The 13,577-nt window shown below is 43.1% G+C and overlaps 1 protein-coding gene and 1 pseudogene across 1 annotated transcript; both read left to right on the plus strand.

The window, feature by feature from the left end:
* Positions 1-2,074: 2,074 nt before the first annotated feature.
* Positions 2,075-3,045, plus strand: LOC123039376 (uncharacterized; annotated as a pseudogene).
* Positions 3,046-3,212: 167 nt separating this feature from the next.
* LOC123046597 (transcription factor bHLH123) lies at positions 3,213-8,571 on the plus strand. Its single transcript, XM_044469995.1, has 7 exons — positions 3,213-3,657; positions 5,441-6,152; positions 6,236-6,385; positions 6,979-7,050; positions 7,169-7,234; positions 8,016-8,054; positions 8,291-8,571. The coding sequence occupies exons 1-7, from the start codon at positions 3,335-3,337 to the stop codon at positions 8,459-8,461; spliced, it is 1,533 nt and encodes a 510-aa protein (XP_044325930.1). The 5' UTR covers positions 3,213-3,334; the 3' UTR covers positions 8,462-8,571.
* Positions 8,572-13,577: the final 5,006 nt, after the last annotated feature.

A 13,577-nucleotide genomic window follows, 5' to 3' on the forward strand; every position in this document is an offset into this window, starting at 1 on the left:
ATCTAGGCATGATCATGTATATAGGCATCACGTCCGTGACAAGTAGACCGACTCCTGCCTGCATCTACTACTATTACTCCACACATCGACCGCTATCCAGCATGCATCTAGAGTATTAAGTTCATAAGAACAGAGTAACGCATTAAGAAAGATGACATGATGTAGAGGGATAAACTCATGCAATATAATATAAACCCCATCTTTTTATCCTCGATGGCAACAATACAATACGTGCCTTGCAACCCCTATTGTCACTGGGTAAGGACACCGCAAGATTGAACCCAAAGCTAAGCACTTCTTCCATGGCAAGAAATATCAATCTAGTAGGCCAAACCAAACTGATAATTCAAAGAGACTTGCAAAGGTAACTCAATCATACATAAAAGAATTCAGAGGAGATTCAAATATTTCTCATAGACAAACTTGATCATAAACCCACAATTCATCGGATCTCGACAAACACACCGCAAAAACAGTTACATCGAATAGATCTCCACAAGAGGGGGGAGAACATGGTATTGAGATCCAAAAAGAGAGAAGAAGCCATCTAGCTAATAACTATGGACCCGAAGGTCTGTGGTAAACTTCTCACAACTCATCGGAGGGGCTATGGTGTTGATGTAGAAGCCCTCCGTGGTCGATTCCCTCTCCAGCGGAGCACCGACGAAGGCTCCAAGATGGGATCTCGCAGATACAGAAGGTTACGACGGTGGAAATTGTTTTTCGTTGGCTTCCTGGATGTTTTCGGGGTACGTGGGTATCTATAGGAGGAAGAAGTAGGTCGGTGGCCACCTGAGGGGCCCACGAGATAGGGGCGCGCGCCCTCCACCCTCGTGGCCGCCTCGGCTGCTTCTTGGCTTGCACTCCAAGTCCTCTGGATCATGTTCGTTCCAAAAATCACGCTCCCGAAGGTTTCATTCCGTTTGGACTTCGTTTGATATTCCTTTTCTTCGAAATACTGAAATAGGCAAAAAAACAGCAATACAGGTTGGGCCTCCGGTTAGTAGGTTAGTCCCAAAAATGATATAAATGTGTAAAATAAAGCCCATAAACATCCAAAAGGGGTAATATAATAACATAGAACAATAAAAAATTATAGATACGTTGGAGACGTATTAGTGGGCCAGGGGTGGACCTGGTCGTGCACAGCATAGTAGATGGCCGACGCCGTGGGGGGCGTGAACTGGTGCCCCGCGCCGCCGCGGTCACCAGAGTGGGACACGTCGCCACGGGAGGAGGTGGTGCAGGCACCTGCCACCTTCCAGCCTGCCCCGGCGCACCACAGACCGCCGGCCCACCTTTGGACGCCGCCGGACTACGTCGACCTCGTCAGCGACAACGACGACACCGGCAGCCACTGAAGACGGCGATGGCCACGTCATCGACGGGCACGGCAGGAGCGCGCGGGCGGCGTTTTTCATTTTGTTTTTATGTTAATTATGGCACTGGACCGTTAAGTGAACCGTGAAACTGGACTGTTTTGTGGCCATGACCCCTAAATTATATTTTAAGTTTTTTTAACTGCGTTTATTTACTTTTTATAGTCATTTTATTTTAGTTTTTCTGTTTTTTTATCACGTCCAACACGGACATGATTTGGGATGCGGCCGCGCGCTGGGTGCACCCACGATCCAACGGGCAGAGGCGGACATGGGCGAACCCATTGCCGCCACAAAGGGATAAAATCCGGTCAAACCGGACGTTCGTTTGGGGTCGTGCGGTGGAGTTGGCGTAAAAGAGCTCCATGGCGTCCCGTTTATTCCCCCACCGCGGCCCTGCTACTCCCATCTTCCCTCTCCGTCATCTACCGGCATGTATCGGCTGTCCCGGTGGCCGCCTGCCCAATGGCTGGGTCGTGCACAAAAGCTCCAGCAGGTGGGTGTGGGACGGGGGAGGTGTGGCTGGCCGGGAGAGAGATGTGTGGTGCAGGTGGCATGGAGGAAGATACAGCGGATGGGTGCGCTACCATCTCGATCACGAAGAGGGAAGACAAGGGGGCTGGCGCCTATAGGAGCTGGGGCCCGGCGGTGGGTTTTCCGGCGATACGCGGCCGGTTCGCGAGCCTGACGTGGAGATGGTCCCTGGTTCTGCCGGCGTGACGACGGCGACGTGGCATGAGCCGAGGCGGAAGGAGAAGACCGGGCACGCAGCGAGGCGCGCGGACGCATTCTGGAGCCGTTTCTTGAGAAAGGGAAGGTGGCCGACGACCGGGTGTTGGCGCTGCGTGTGCGCAGACATAGGTAACTGCTAGGTGGCGGACGCGGCGGTAGCGGTGATCCAGCACCTGGGCAGCGGTCGCACTCAGCTCGCCTACTAAGCGTTCCCGGCTGGGGAGGTCATGGGGGCCAACCCGGGCCACTACGTCGCAGCCGTGATCACCACCCCGTACACACCGCGTCATCCGTGGGTGACGCGGCCGCGCGCGGCTGCCCTGGACGTGAAGCACCTCAAGCTGCTCGGCCCCGACGACACGCTCCTGCTCGGCCGCGTCTACCCCTTCGTCAGCCTCGAAGGTACGTCGCGTGCGATAACTCCAAGCCCTTCGATCGTTTGCATTGACACTTGAGGCGCCGTACCGAAAATGCTTTCCAGCGTCAACTTGTTAGGCGTGTATACGTATTCCGGCGGACGTTGCGACGCGACGAGGATTAATCTGCGATTCGTGCCTGTCGCCGTCCGCTTGCATGCCGTTTTCTAACTACTAGCGCGGCTGTTTAGTGGAGCTTTATCCATAATAACTTTCTGGACTGAGTATTTGCTAGCATCGTCTTTCCTATTCTATTTTCCACTGAAGAGTGATTAACGGAATCTTCTGCATTAATCCGTGTTGTACGAGCAGAGGTGCTGAAAGAGTTCGCGATGAAGCAAAACGTCAAGCTCAGCCGCGTCATGGCCAAGGCCAAGGAGGAGGTGGTGGCGACGAAGCCGGCCAAGCCTAGGCGCTGGCGTGGCAGTAGCGCCATCGTGCGCGAGGAATCCGACCAGTCGCTCGCAAAGTTGTGTTCACATTTCTCAGTTCGTGACACTTCCCATGCTCACTCGTAGTAGACTAACGGTGACGCGCATTGCTTAACCAGGTCCCGAAAGGATTGAGATGTCCAAACAAAGAGACTTCCGGAGCGTGTGACATCACGCCCACATATAGCCATCTCATCCCCTCCTTTATAAAGCCCCCCGCAGGCACCCACGAACTCCTGTCAGCTCTAGACAAAGCCAAATTCCTCCTCCCCCGGCCTCCTCTCTCCTTCCTAGCTCTACCCCGGCCGTCACACGCCCGCCCAAGAAGAGGGAAGGAAGCCTACTTAATTGCCTTGCAGCAGCAGGTACGTAGTGCATGGCCCAGGAGAGCTCGCAGGCCTCCGTCGCGAGCTCACCGCCGCACCCTCCATCTTCGGCTTTCTGGTGGCGCGACATGCATCCCTATTCCACTACCCCTGCTTGGCCGCCGCCGCCCGCCACAGCGGCCACGCCGCTCTGGACCCCGCTCGCTCAACACAAGACATCCTCCTCCGGCGCCGCCGATGATCTGTCCGCCTCCAACGACACCATGCAGACCTCCTTCACCAAGACCTCTACCAACCACTCCGGCATCAGCATGGACGACTCCTCAGCCGCCACTGCGGCCGTGCAGAGCCACCTCTGGAACCAAGTCGCCATGTGAGTACAGCAGGACCATATCACTAGATGCATATTCGGGGGGTAATACCGTAATAGTAATATTTGCATATTCGAAGGCTCGGCCCGGCCCGGCCCGGGCGTGAAAAGACGGCATGCGTCCACTATCTGTTGTCCGAAAGAAAAAGAAAGGAGCCTCGCTTTGCCTAGATTCTAATCTCGAGAGTATATATTGTCTACCTCTACCTAGCTAGTGTGATTCTAATTTCGATCAATCTAAATAACCTTGTTGCTTAATTCTCATCTCTATTCCCCTTCCCTGTACCAAGCTACACTACACACACTTGTTAATACAGAGAAGAAAAAGAAAAATAGAAAGAATATGTATTACGTATGAGTGTGATAGGTTGTAGTCTATGCTCTAGATTCTAGAGAGTCAGTGGCAGCATGCTAGGGAAAGCAAGAGAGGAACTAAAGCAAAGCAAAGCAAGGAAAAAAGGAGCTAGCTAGTTAGCTTTTCAAATAGTGTGATATGGGAAAGGTAATTAATCCCGACAATGCAAATCTAGAAGGGACTTTTGGTTTACGTCTCTGCCTCGAGTTAGCTAGATAAATAGGTTCCACCCTTTGACAACTTCATTTTTTAATCAACCATGCTATGAATAGTGTCTAAAAATCAATGGTGTCCAGCGGAGGTTCGGCTGAGCCATGGTTCCGTAAAATATTTTCGACGTGATTCAGGACCATGGTTCAGCCGAACCTATGGTCTATGCAGTACGATTTAACATCCTACTACATGTGGATCTGTGATATACATGCCAACTATATTTTTTAATCAACCATGCATGGATCCTCATGAATAGACATGCATGACAACTGCATTTTTTAATCAACCATGCATAGGTCTTTATGAATAGTGTCTAAAAATCAATGGTGTCCAGCGTAGGTTCGGCTGAACCATGGTTCCGTAAAATATTTTCGGTCAAAACCTAATTAATACTCTCTCCATCCTAAAATAAATGACTCAACATTGTACTAAGCTTAATACAAAGTTAGTATAAATTTGAATCACTTATTTTGGGATGGAGAGAGTATTAAGTAGAGTTGCAAGTGAGGCAACTATCACATTGGAATCAACATAAGTGAGATCGCTTGCTGCTGGAACAAAATTTGTTAGGCCTCCAAAGCATAAATGCTCCAATCTGTCTAGTGTCTAGTATTATCCCTCACCCTTTGTATCAAAATACAAGACATTTTTTAACACTATAAAAGTGTCAAAAAATATCTTATATTTTGATACGAAAGGAGTAATGTATAAGCTTGAATATACTCCGTCCGTCCCGTAATATACGAATGTTTTTCAAGCTATTTTAGTTTGAAAAATGTTCTTATATTATAGGAATAGGACAGAGTAAGTATTTCCTAGGCTTTGAAGAAGCAACTAAAATTCGCTTGTTTAGTACGGATCGCCAGAAAGTTGTACCATATCAAAGCATTCAGGTCCCTTGCTTGCTACTCCCTCCGTTCCAAAATAAATGACTCAACTTTGTACTAACTATTGAGTCATCTATTTTGGAACGGAGGGAGTAGCTAGCTAGAAAAGTACTACTTCAATCCAATTCCCAAAGATGATCCCTCTTTACATTCTCGCTTTCAACTCTGCAATTGATTGCCAAATGATAGATGACAAAGAAGCAAAGACCTTTTCGTTTGAGGAACAATAAGCAAGACTAGGTGCATAAACTAATTTAATTAAGCAGAAGTACCGTTGTGCACTTTCTCTTTTTGTTCACCTTTCAATTACCTCTATTGGAGAATAACTCAGGGGCACCGGCGGCGAGGTCGCGGGGAGCATGCAGGTGGTGCATGACGCCCACAACGACGACAGCGAGAACTTCCTTGAGCTGCTAAACTCAAGGACGCTCGCCACGGAGCTCTTTGCCGAGCCGCCGGCTTGCGACTATCTCAAGAAGATGGAGTACGGTGGCGGCAGCGCATGGCCGGACGTCCACCAGTTCAGCGCTGCCAATATGGACAAGCACCTCCCTTCCGCCTCCGGCGCTGGCTACTGGTCCATCGCGCCGCCCAACCCGTGCCACGGAGACAGCGGCCACCACCAACGCGTTGGCGGCTCCGGGCCATGCGATAACGCCGCCGCCATGGGCCACGTTGCCAAGGCCCTCTTCCTGGACGCGGACGGCAACGTCAAGCACGAGATGGGTGGGGGCGGCCACGGCGCGATACTGCAGGAAGCGGCCAGCACCAGATGCACCAGCAGCCAAGACTTCACGAGGCCCATCGGGCTGGGGTACAGCTCCATGCAAGGGCTCATCAGCAACAGAATGTATGGAGGCGGCGCCGGCGCTTATGACGTTGCCATGGACGTTCGGTGGGGCACAAATGATGGTCGCGACCCTAGGAGCCTGTCGGGCTTGATATCGTTCGGCCGGGGCATGGGAAAGCCTGTGCCTTCCGGCTCCCCGGCGAAGACGTCGTCGGTGGAGTACAAGAAGCAAGGGCGGGAGATGTCGTCGCCGGTACTGTAAGAAAAACATGCATGCAAGATCAAGGCCAGAGACATCTGATCGATGTATGATATTGTACTTGTGTGCATGCGTAGGAGAAGACAAGCACCAGCGGCGTCTGTGGCAAGGGGAGTAGTGCGCTATCCACCAAGGGGAAGAAGAGAGCGGAAGAGGAGAGGGGATCGGAAGGCAACGTGAAGAAGTCCAAGCACGAGTCCTGCTCGCCCACGTCGTCGTCTCCCAAAGTATGGCAGTGTTACACTCTTTTACTTATTTGCGTGCATGGTTGATCCGCCATTGGGACATGCATGCATGCATGCATGCATGAGTTCAACCAGTATTTAGACTGCTCATTACTAAATCTTTATTTTTTAGAGCAATATTTATCACAAGCAGTACTACATGCATGATAGCTTAACGTATATGCATGCTTTGAACACATGATGGCTTAACATATACTCCGTCCATTCCAATGAATAAGGTGTGCACACATCTTGAATTTCAAGACCAGAAATTTTACCAACTAAATGTGAATTATATGTGAATAAAATTATACCATTGAATTCGTATTGAAAAAGTTTTCCGTGATACATTTTTTATGTCACAAAAGATAGATATTATTAATCTAATTTGTGATCAGAGTTGGAGTTTGAGAAACGTGTGTGCCTTATTCATTTGAATGGAGGGGCTATGCATGCTTTGTTCACCGTGAAAAGGTTGCGCGTAGCTTAACGAAACAATGTTATGATACCAAATTCCCCAAACCAATTTAAACTGCCGGTTCTTCATTCATGAGACTATCATTGCTTAATGAGTTAATTAGGCTTCCATTTAACAGGGCCAGATGCCTAAAGTAAAGTTAGGACACAAGATAACTGCACTTCAACAGATGGTTTCACCATTTGGGAAGGTGTGTTGAAGCACATATGTGTGTTCGGTTGTTCATTTCTGTTTGATGTTTATTTACACTACAATTATGCCAGAAGGCAAAAAAAAAGCAATACTGAAATTGTTCATCCTTTGTACAGACCGATACCGCATCAGTTCTATATGAGGCGATAAATTACATTAAGTGGTTGCATGAGCAAGTGCAGGTAATTTAGTTTTGCTTCCGATCTCGTGAGTGTTCGTAGTTTTACAAAGAGGAGAATACATTTAACTTTGTACTAAGTCTTACTAAGTCTGCAACAATTAATATGAATGGGAGAGGGAGTAGTTTTTTTTAAGGTTTATTAGAATTTTAATCTATCTCTCTGAACTTGATATGCCTTAATTAATTTGGGCCGGGAGTAATTAATATAATAGCATGTGTATCCCTTTACATAACGCATATGCTTGGTGAGGATTATTTAATCAACATGATCACTAAAAAATTCTCAAAAAAAACATGATCACTAAAAGGATGTGGAAGCTTTATGTCCTTAACACATTTTCATAATGGAGGGCTTTCTACCATCCTTTTCCTGACTCGTGCAAGATAATCACTGCAATTATTTATTTGTCAAGAGGGATGTTTCGCAACCGCACTCAATATTAGTTAGAGGAGAATATTCATGCCAAGCAGCCAATTATTGTGGGACACGTGTTGCGCCACAAGCGACAAGCCCATAGCTGATGAATTTATTCATGCACCCCCTTTTTGGAGGGCCCCCATGGTAGCCTTGCTTTGTTCGTATTTAGCACCGCATGAGTGCCACTAGTGTTGCTGCTTTTGTGTAATGGAATGCATGGTCATGCCCCATTGCTACCTCCTTTTGTAGTTTGGCTCTATCAGTTCATGATATACGACATGGAAAACTTTCTCCATGTCTATCTGGGAATCAACATTTCTTTTGTTTCTGTTTGACTTACTATTTCGTTGTCTGTTGCATGCAGCTGCTGAGTGACCCTTACATGAAGTCGTGTAGTAGCAAGGTAAAACCACAAAATCTACATATGAATTATTAAACCCTTTGACTAAAATATACTTTTATAACTTTTTCCAGTTCCTCGCAAAAAAAAGTAATAATGATATAATAAGCCCACTTTCCATCCACAGCCATCATCAAACTTCTTCAGTTTCTTGTGGAAATTTTATGGTTGATACACCTGACACATAACAATGTTTCCATTCACATAACACTATGTTGTCGTTCCTTTTTTTTCCTTAGGATTACAAGCCATGGGTACGGTCTGATGGGAGGGAGAAGGAAGATGCAGAGACTGACCTAAAGAGTAGGGGGTTGTGCTTGGTTCCACTCTCCCGCACGCCCCAGATGTACATGGATAGCAACGGCCCGGATTATTGGACCCCGCCCAACAAGAGTTGTTTATACCGGTGACTTACTTTATTATTATTATTATTACTACTACTACTACTATTATTATTGTTATTGTTGTTGTTGTTGTTGTTGTTGTTGCTGTTGTTGTTATTAATATTATTATATTATTATTATTGTTGTTGTTGTTACCGCATTGTGAACGAAATATATTTAGAGAATGGGCAATTCATGAGGTTAATCTGGAGTTGTATCTCTGTAACTATAGCCACCAGTTATTTAAACATCAAATGTATCTTGTATGTTGATTGGATCCATGGTTCGTGTAATGTTGTCCATTGTTAACGTCGGCACTATGTTGATTCTTTCTGCTCTAGAACTAATGTGGCCATTTTAAATGAGATATGACATGATTCTATACATATAGTAGATTTTAAAAGCATATAGATTATACAACGTCAATAATCTATCGTGTGATATGTTGGCTTGACTTACAGATGTTTCATTGCATCTGTTCAAGAAATATCTCAACTCCACAAAGTAAAGAGAAATAAAAGTTCACTTAGAATTCAGAGAGCCGAGACAGAAGAAAGTTGGCACAAAAAAGAACAGTAAATGTTACCTTATTTGATTCCTAGTATGTACTAAAGCAGTACATATGTATAAAAGTCGGAAATACATGTTCTAGTCCAATAATAGTCAACAACAATAAAAATATATCTTCCATTGTATACCTTTTAAAAAACTCCATCACGTACTTGTTCTTCTTCTTGGGCACCATTTGCACACCGGCCCAGTTGTTGTTACGGCCTCGCCTTGGTTGACGGGCCCCATTGACCACAACCTCGCCAAGTTGCTATAGCCAGTTGTGGCATCGCCTCATTGGTCGAGGGCCGCCATTCACCGTTGGTTGTGCCCATGCCCTAGTGGGTAACACAGGTTGCATACTCAAAACGAATTGTGCGGACCAACCTGTGGTTGGATAGTTAGGAGGACAGTGGTATCCCAGCCCACTAGGTTTCAAGTCCGGGTGCTCGCATTTATTCTGGATTTATTTCAGAATTTTCGGCGATGCGAATTCAGTGGGAGGAGACGTTCCCGTCGACTACAAGTCGCCTACGGTGACTTCATAAATCTCAAGACGATATGTCAGCTCAGTCTCTCAGAGGTTCTCATAGGGGTATGGTGTGCGTGTGTGCGTTCATAGGGGTGAGTGTATGCGCGTATATATGAGCGCCTCTGTACTGTGTTAAAAAATGAGCAGTCAAGCAGTCCTAAGGCCCTCCTCAATGCTCCCTCTTGTACATGTGCCATGTAGGCAAAAAATTTGATGTGGAAAGGTAATAAAAAGGAGAGAGTGCCAAGCACGTGAATCTAGGCAAAAGCAATTAAATGAAAGAAACCCACCAATGCATGAAATAGTTTAGTTGTTAAAGCATTACATGAGGGGAGCTTAGCACCAAAAAGTGAAGCACCTATGCATTGTGAACATTAGTTGCTAAACTTTTTAATATGCTTAGCACCTTATCTAAGCACCTATGCATTGGAAGTGGCCTAAGGGACCCGTTGTAATACATTCTGTGCACACGTGCAATCAAACCCACAGACATGACCCATTAGCATCCAGGCCCAACAGGACATGGCTCATCTCAAACCAAGAGTCTCCTCAATGGCCCACATGTAGAGCTGCCTACTAAGAGAAGAAAAAATAGGAGCTCTGTATGTAGAACCTCCTATTTGACGCTCTTTGCACGAGCCAGGAGCGAGACGTACGTGCTTTCTAGCGAACAGAGATCGAGCATTGTAGCGAACGTTTTTTTTAAAACTGAACATTTTTTCGGAAAAAGGAAGCAATTTTTTGAATTTTGAAAACACGAACAATATGTAAAATTTTGATATTTTTAAAACGTGAACATTTCTCCAATTCTGTTTCTTTTTTCAAACACAAACCTTAACATATTTCGAAAACACGAATATTTTTTAAAAATTTGATATTTTTTTAAACCCCTATATTTTTATAACTTCAGATTTTTTTTGGAAACATGAACATTTTTTGGAAAACACGAACTGTTTTTCAAAATTTCAAAGTTTTTAAAAAATGCAACCCTTTTTCAAAACTTTTCTTAAAGGTGAATATTTTGTAGAACTCTTTTGAAAACACAAAAACTTTATTCTAGTTTTTGATTTTTTTTGGAAATTACAATATTTTTATAATATGTGAAAAATATATAAGAAAATAAACAAAAAATAAAAAAAAATAAAAAAATCAGTGAAGAAAACAACAGAAAATATAAAAATAAAGAACCTTCCAAAACTGGTAAGAACCCTGGTTCGAACCTCTTGAAGGTTCACAAAACCGGAACCAACGTCGAATCTACGAAGCGTTAACTGGGTCGGCCCGGCTCAGTCGCTCATGTGCGAAACGCCTACAGTCTGACGCAAAGACGAGATTATATAGGATTTTATTCCTATATCTCGCTTGATGCAAGATGGAAGGCGAGCGTAAGATGGGCCAACCCGAGTACTGATAGATTTGTTATTTTTCATATTTGAAAATCAATATACTTAAAAGGAGTCGCCACACATTTAAAAGTACATTGTCTCCACATTGGATCAAGACCAACATCGTGTTGCGGGGGGGGGGGGGGGGGGGATAGATCTCTTTGGATGTGTACACGAATTCAAGTAAATGAAAATGTAGATATAATTTCTCCTACTTCTCAACGGGACAGCATTCCTATTGCCAATGAGCTTTCATCTTTCTTCTGGGGCTGCCAAGTCGCAATCTATAAAAAATGTGCGGGCAACTTTTAGAAAATGTTCATAGCAATAAAAGAATGTTCACGCGCTTCCGAAATAAGTTCGTGGCATTTTGGGAAATGGTCATAAAATGCAAAAAATATTTGTGTAGTCTTAAATAAGGTTTCATAACCCTCAAAAAACAATTATGCGACATTTTTAAAAAAGTTGAAGCATTTAAAAAATATCTCCATAATATTTTTGATTTTTCTAACATATACTTGAAAAATATATTCTACATGTATAAATAATGTTCCACTCGTATAGGAAAAATATACAATATGTATTGAAAAAATAGAATAAATAATAAAAGTAGATATAAAAACCAAGGGAACAACATAAGTAAACCAATGAAGAAACGTAGGCCCACAGGCACGACCTATTAGCATCCAGGCCCAGCAGGACATGTCTCATTGCAAACCAAGAGTCTCCTCAACCACCTAAAAAAACCAAGAGCCTCCTCAATGGCTCGACGTGTAGAGCTGCCTAGTAAGAGAAGAAAAAGTGGGAGCTCTGGTATCTAGGACCTCCTATTTGACACTCTTTCCACGACCCATGAGCAAGACGTATGTGCACTGTAGTGAACAGGGATCGAGCATTGTAGCGAATAGGGGACCCGCACTTCAACAACTAGGGCTTTTGTAGCGAACTGAATCGCTGTAGCAAACAAATTTTCTAAAACTGAATATCTTTTCCAAATTACAAAAAAATATTTTTTTAAACGCATACAATGACTAAATGTGTGATATTTTTGAAAATGTGAACATTTCTCCAAATCGGATTAAAAAAACATTTTCAAATTTGCAATCATTTTGTGAAAACACGAACATGTTTACAAATTTTGAAATTTCTTTAAAGAATGATTTTTTTTCCTAATTTCAGAACTTTTTTTGGAAGCATGAACTTTTTTTTGAAAGCCGAACCATTTTTCTGTAATTTAAAAGTTTTCCGAAAATGCGAACCCTTTCCTAGACACGATTTTCTGAACATGGATATTTTTTAGAATTTTGATGTTTTTCTGAAACACAAACATTTATAAAATTTTCTAACAATTTTTTAAAGTACAAAATTTTCTATAATGAGTGGAATAAAAAACTTAAATAGAAATGAAAATAAATAGAAAAATTAAAAACCCAAAAATTCAGTGAAGAAAATAGTCGAAAATAGGACATCAAAGAACCTTTGATAGCGCCTAATGCATTTTTTGGAAGTGCCATTGACTATTGATCAGATTAATAGTATATGAGATATCTAATTTAAATTTTTTACCATTGGAAGCTCATTTTATGTACGAATTTAACGACATGCTGTTGTGTAACTTAAATGTCATATATTATTGCTCTAACATGCGGTTGAAGTTAGACTCAAAAAATTCATTAGACCCTATATATATTGACAGAGGGAATGAGAACCCTGTTTGGAACCTGTTGAAGGTTCCCAAAACCGGGAATGAACGTCAGAGTGTTAATTGGGTCGGCTTAGTTCAGTCGCTCCTGTGCGCAACGCCAACAGTTTGACACAAAGAGCGTTATATAGGATTTTATCCATATATCTCGCTTGACACAAGATGGAAGGCGTACGCACGATGGGCTGACCCAAGTACTGATACGTATGTAATTTTTTTACTTTTGTTTAAATTTTGAAAAATATATAAAGGCATTCCCACTAAAAAGTATTAAATATATATTATATATTTGAAAATCAATTTACTTAAAACAAGTCATCACACATTTCAAAATACCCCAAATTGGATCGAGACCAGTATCAAAGGCGCGGGTAGATCTCTCTGGGAGAGAGATCTATTTATGTGTCCATGCATACATGATTTCAAGTGAATGAAAATGTAGATATATTTTCTCGTACTTCTGTAACATAGCCTCTCTATGGGACAACATTCCTATTGCCAATGAGATGGTTCTGAACTTTCACCTTCTTCTGGTGCTGCCAAGTCGCAATGTATAAAAAATGTTTGCACAACTTTTAAAAATATTTATGGCAATAAAAAAGTATTCACGTGCTTCAAAAACATGTTCATAGCATTTTTGAAAAATGATTATACAACTAAAAAATATTCTTGTATTATTGATAAACCGTTTCTTAATATTCAAAAAACAATTATGTGTCATTTAAAATAATGGTAACTCATTTAAAAATATGTCCATAATTTTTTGTATTTTTCTAACATATACTTGAAAAAAAATATTCAACATGTATAAAAATATGTTCCACGAGTATAGCAAAAATGTACAATGTGTATTGAAAAAATGGAAAATAATAATTAAAACTAAAATTAAAACCAAGGAAACCAGAAGTAAAGCGATGAAGAAACACGGAAAAATTGGCAAAACAAACCATAGAAATGACTGAAAACCAAAAAGAA

This window comes from Triticum aestivum, chromosome 2B (genome assembly GCF_018294505.1).
Source record: "Triticum aestivum cultivar Chinese Spring chromosome 2B, IWGSC CS RefSeq v2.1, whole genome shotgun sequence".
NCBI classification, from domain to species: Eukaryota; Viridiplantae; Streptophyta; class Magnoliopsida; order Poales; family Poaceae; genus Triticum; species Triticum aestivum.